At 53.4% G+C, this 6,000-nt stretch overlaps 1 protein-coding gene across 1 annotated transcript in view; it reads right to left on the bottom strand.

The window, feature by feature from the left end:
* LOC140481047 (arf-GAP with Rho-GAP domain, ANK repeat and PH domain-containing protein 1-like) overlaps positions 1 to 6,000 on the bottom strand; it is a 181,416-nt gene that overhangs the window by 17,842 nt on the left and 157,574 nt on the right. Inside the window, exons 27-28 of the mRNA XM_072576641.1 lie at positions 2,765 to 2,941; positions 725 to 792 (exon numbers count right to left, since the gene is read on the bottom strand). Of these exons, the coding sequence (XP_072432742.1) occupies positions 725 to 792; positions 2,765 to 2,941 (245 nt within the window). The remainder of the gene's footprint in view (positions 1 to 724; positions 793 to 2,764; positions 2,942 to 6,000) is intronic.

The following is a 6,000-nucleotide window of genomic DNA, read 5'->3' as shown; positions in this document are numbered from 1 at the left end:
GGATTTTTCCAACAATCCATGGCCATAATTAGACTCTTATTTCCAGATTCCTTTTTTAAATTGAATTCAAATTCTACTATCTGCCGTGGTGGGATTTGAAGCCAGGTCCTCAGAACGTTATCTGGGTCTCTGGATAATATCAGTGGGCCATCGCACCCCCCCCCCCCCAGGCAGCTTTCAGAGGGATGCCACAACAGGATGATCCAAATCCCACCATTTGGACTCTCCGTAGTCAGCACCATCTTTGACAAGGTTTCACCTGAGAAATAAATGGTTGCGCTTGACACCAATCCTGGACAAAGCAGCTCCTGCTTGATTGGCACCACATCCACAAACATCCCCCTCCCTCCCCCCACCGTCGCTCAGTAGCTGCAGTGTGTACCATCTACAAGATGCACTGCAGAGATTCACCAAAGATCCTCAGGCAGCTCCTTCCAAAACCACGACCATTTCCATCTAGAAGGACAAGGACAGCAGATACATGGGAACACCACCCCCTGCAAGTTCCCCTCCAACCCCCTCATCAGCCTGACTTGGAAATATATCATTGTTCCTTCAGTGTCGCTGGGTCACAATCCTGGAATTCCCTCCCTCAGGGCGTTGGCCCAGCCAGTGACAATCACACACCCCAGGGGAATAAACAAAGCTGGGATCACTTGTCTTGTTTTGCACCAACGTTCCCCACTCTGCTAACGTGCTGCTGTTAACTGACCCACATCCCAACCTTCTCTTCCCATGTTCCTGAGTCACCCCAAACCAGCCTTTCCCCGTGAACTTCCCCAATCCCCGGAACTAGAGTTACAGAATGGTGACAGCACAGGAGGCCATTCAGCCCATCACCACCATGCTGGCTCTCTGTAATAACAATTGAATCAGTGCCACCCTCTCACAATAAATAGACAATAGACAATAGGTGCAGGAGTAGGCCATTCTGCCCTTCGAGCCAGCATCACCATTCATTATGATCATGGCTGATCATCCTCAATCATTTTCCTGTTCCTGCCTTATCCCCATAACCCTTGATTCCACTATCCCTAAGAGCTCTCTCCAATTCTTTCTTGAAAGTATCCAGAGACTTGGCCTCCACTGCCCTCTGGGGCAGAGCATTCCACACAGCCACCACTCTCTGGGTGAAGATGTCTCTCCTCAACTCTGTTCTAAATGGCCTACCCCTTATTGTTAAGCTGTGTCCTCTGGTTCGGGACTCACCCATCAGCGGAAACATGTTTCCTGCCTCCAGAGTCTCCAAACCTTTAATAATCTTATATGTCTCAATCAGATCCCCTCTCAGTCTTTGAAACTCAAGGGTATACAAGATAAAAACAATGACTGCAGATGCTGGAAACCAGATTCTGGATTAGAGTGGTGCTGGAAAAGCACAGCAGTTCAGGCAGCATCCGAGGGAGCAGGAAAAACCGACGTTTCGGGCAAAAGCCCTTCATCAGGAATGAGGCAGAGAGCCTGAAGGGTGGAGAGATAAATGAGAGGAGGGTGGGGGTGGGGGAGAAAGTAGCATAGAGTACACAGATGCTCCAATCTTAAATGCATGAACTTTCAATAACCACCCCTTCACGAGTGAAGCTACCGCCCCCCACTCTCTCAGGCGGAACATTCCAGGCCCGAATGTCCCTCCTTCGGACTGTGCCTCTCTTACTCAGTTGTGGCAGAAACTGAAACTGTTTCTCCCGATTTGTTCTGCTCAGTTGCCTCAGGATTTTGATCAAATCTTCCCTCAGCTTTCTCTTTTCTGAACGCGGCCTCCCAACTCCATCCGCGGAAATGACAATCCTCATCGCTGGAACCATTCCCCTCCTCACATTCTCCCTCCCCCTACACCCCCCCACCCACCCCCTTTACTCACACTCCTCCCCTCTTCATTAGATTAGATTAGATTAGATTACTTACAGTGTGGAAACAGGCCCTTCGGCCCAACAAGTCCACACCGCCCCGCCGAAGCGTAACCCACCCATACCCTTACATCTGCATCTACATCTACATCTACCCCTTACCTAACACTACGGGCAATTTAGCATGGCCAATTCACCTGACCTGCACATCTTTGGAGTGTGGGAGGAAACCGGAGCACCCGGAGGAAACCCACGCAGACACGGGGAGAACGTGCAAACTCCACACAGTCAGTCGCCTGAGGCGGGAATTGAACCCGGGTCTCTGGCGCTGTGAGGCAGCAGTGCTAACCACTGCTCTTTTCCCACTGTCTCTCCACCCCCCTAGTGTGTTCCAGAAATACACCCCTCACAATCTAGACATGGGAATGCCCAGACCCAGCTCCCTCTACCCGGGTCCCAGATCCCTCTCCCCAGGCCCCAGCTCCCAGCTCCCTCTCCCTCTCCCTCTCCCTCTCCTCAGCTCCCAGCTCCCTCTCCCCAGGCCCCAGCTCCCAGCTCCCTCTCCCTCTCCTCAGCTCCCAGCTCCCTCTCCCCAGGCCTCAGGCCCCAGCTCCATCTCCCTCTCCCCAGGCCCCAGCTCCCAGCTCCCTCTCCCCAGGCCTCAGGCCCCAGCTCCAGCTCCCTCTCCCCAGGCCCCAGGCCCCAGCTCCCTCTCCCCAGGCCCCAGCTCCCTCTTCCTCTCCCCAGGCCTCAGGTCCCATTTCCCTCTTCCTCTCCTCAGGCCCCAGCTCCATCTCCCTCTCCCCAGGCCCCAGCTCCCAGCTCCCTCTCCCCAGGCCTCAGGCCCCAGCTCCATCTCCCTCTCCTCAGGCCCCAGCTCCATCTCCCTCTCCCCAGGCCGGTGTATGGGCAGTGACTGTCCCAGCCCCCTCCCTCACACTGAGACCCAGTGGTCAGGTCACTGCAGGTGGGGTACATACCCAGATACATCAACATGTTCTCAACGGCCATGTTCTTCTTCACCACCAGGTAACTGTCAGTGCCCAGCGAGTGGAGGATGGGTAAAACCTTCTCAGTGTAATGTAGTGGTCGTTCTGAAACAGAAATGGACATTGTTAAAACCCGGGAATTAATGTATCAAACTAACGGGCACACCATAGCAACATCACAGTGCTAGTAACACAAAAACAGGCCATTTGGCCCATCTATTCCATGCTGCTGTTTCTGCTCCACTGTAGCCTTCTCCCACTTTCCCTCCCTTTCACTCCCCCCCCCCCCCCACCAATAGCGTAACCTTCGATTCCTTTCTCCCTGTTAGAGACAACGTTCCACCCTCTCTCCCAATAGGAGTTTGAAGGTCATGTTGCGGCTGTACAGTACATTGGTTAGGCCACTGTTGGAATATTGTGTGCGATTCTGGTCTCCTTCCTATCGGAAAGATGTTGTGAAACTTGAAAGGGTTCAGAAAAGATTTACAAGGATGTTGCCAGGGTTGGAGGATTTGAGCTACAGGGAGAGGCTGAACAGGCTGGGGCTGTTTTCCCTGGAGCGTCGGAGGCTGAGGGGGTGACCTTATCGAGGTTTATAAAATCATGGGGGACATGGATAGGATAAATAGACAAAGTCTTTTCCCTGGGGCCGGGGAGTCCAGAACTAGAAGGCATAGGTTTAGGGTGAGAGGGGAAAGATATAAAAGAGACCTAAGGGGCAACCTTTTCACGCAGAGGGTGGTACGTGTATGGAATGAGCTGCCAGAGGATGTGGTGGAGGCTGGTACAATTGCAACATTTAAGAGGCATTTGGATGGGTATATGAATAGGAAGGGTTTGGAGGGATATGGGCTGGGTGCTGGCAGGTGGGACTAGATTGAGTTGGGGTATCTGGTCGGCATGGACGGGTTGGACCGAAGGGTCTGTTTCCGTGCAGTACATCTCTATGACTCAGTGACACATGACCTCAGTGAACGACAGAGCAGCCAATGACGGGGCTGGATTGTTTGTCAGTGCCACGTTCCCATGGCCGAATGAGAAGCATTGGCCACAGGACGGGACAAACCACATGAGGAGACAGGTGACACCACACCCTCCCCCCCCCCCACCCCCCACCATTCACCCCGACTTTGTGGGGGGGCAATTCCCGAGCACCGAGCTCCCAGCCCGAGATTCCAACACCGGACTCTTCCAGACTGCACCATTCCCATGAAAATCCCTAACTCCCTGACCGACAGACCCACATCGCCCCTTCACTCCCAAAGGCACCCAAACCCTCTGGAAATCGACAATACCCCTCATCTCTGACCTGGGAGGGCGACCCCCTAACTGTAAAACAGCGCCCCCCTGGTCCTGGGAACATCCCTCCCACACCCTCCAAGTCCAGACCGTTCAGGGTCAGACACACTCCAATCTGGTCCCCCCTCCCTCTCTGAACCCCACCTGAAACACTGGGCAAAGAAATCCCACTCCCTCCAGATATCAATTGGAAAACAGCTCCGATATATTTAATATCCTCCCGGAAATAAGGATCCAAACCCGCACACCGCACCCAAAGGCCTCTCTGACTGAAGCGCATGGGAAAGGCAACTTTTGGGAGGGCTATTAATCCGGAGATCCGGTTCATGTTCCCGGGACCCAGGTCCGAATCCTACCACAGCAGACGGTGGAATTTTAATTCAATAAAAATCTGGAATTAAGAGTCCGTTGCCGATTGTTATAAAAACCCATCTGAAGCAGGAATGCCCTTCAGGGAAGGACATCTGCAATCCTCCCAGAATGGGGAGAGCAGACCATCGCTGCACTTGGAGAGGGGCGATAAATACAAGCCTGGCCACAAACACCCTCATCCCATCACAGAATAAAAACAAAACTCCTATTCCATCCTGGAAGAAAGGGCAGCATCCTATTAATAGATGGTACCCCTCTACTGTCTCTCAATACTGCAATCTATCTGTTCCTCAGAAATTCAAAGCCGTTCCCAGTTTCTCACTCTTCCAAACTCAGTGACCAATTTCACATCATACTCCATCTCCCTCAGCACTGACCCTCTGACAGTGCGGCACTCCCTCAGCACTGACCCTCCGACAGTGCAGCACTCCCTCAGCACTGACCCTCCGACAGTGCAGCACTCCCTCAGCACTGACCCTCCGACAGTGCAGCACTCCCTCAGCACTGACCCTCCAACAGTGCAGCACTCCCTCAGCACTGACCCTCCGACAGTGCGGCGCTCCCTTAGCACTGACCCTCCGACAGTGCGGCGCTCCCTCAGCACTGACCCTCCGACAGTTGGGCACTCCCTCAGCACTGTCCCTCCGACAGTTGGGCACTCCCTCAGCACTGACCCTCCGACAGTGTGGTACTCCCTCAGCACTGACCCTCCGACAGTGTGGTACTCCATCAGCACTGACCCTCCGACAGTGCCCACTCCCTCAGCACTGACCCTCCGACAGTGTGGTACTCCCTCAGCACTGACCCTCCGACAGTGCCCACTCCCTCAGCACTGACCCTCCTGTGTTTTCCTGCTGTTGGATTCCCATTGTCTATTGTTAAATCCACATCTTTATTCTTAAATCCCTGTGTGCAGTCAGTCCCTCACGATCTCTGTTATCGATTCCAGTATGACCCACATGCTCAGAAACCCCTCAACCCCTCTGCATCCCCTGAACTCGGAGTGTTCCTACAATCCCAGACTCTAACACAAGCCCCAGATTCAGTGCTGCACCAGTAACTGCTAACTCCCGCAACCTCTTCCTAAACTCTGACTGCACACAGCTGCACAACTGCTCATGTTTCTCAATGAGCTCCTGTTACACAGACACATCGTGCTCACTGGCTGCTCGAAGCCTGAACTTTGAAATCTCTCCATACTCTCTCTCTCTGTCTCCATATCCCCAGATCCCTTGGTGTTCTCCTCTGTCTTAAGTCTTCACTGGGTGACGGTGACACACTCAGTCTGTCCTCAATAGTGGTACACCACTGCCCTCAGGTGGGCTGCACTGGTACTGAATAATGCTGTCCTGGTATTGCAGTGACTGGGTGGTCATGTTACTGGACTAGGAACCCTGAAGGTATGGTTCAAATCCCACCAGAGCCAGCTGGTGGAATTCAATAGGAAATCTGCCATCCTTACCCTGCCTGGCCTCCACGTGACTCCAGACCCG

The sequence above is a fragment of the Chiloscyllium punctatum genome, chromosome 9 (assembly GCF_047496795.1).
Source record: "Chiloscyllium punctatum isolate Juve2018m chromosome 9, sChiPun1.3, whole genome shotgun sequence".
NCBI lineage: Eukaryota > Metazoa > Chordata > Chondrichthyes > Orectolobiformes > Hemiscylliidae > Chiloscyllium > Chiloscyllium punctatum.
Note: the sequence above shows the minus strand (reverse complement) of the source record. Positions and strands in the feature narration are given on the sequence as shown.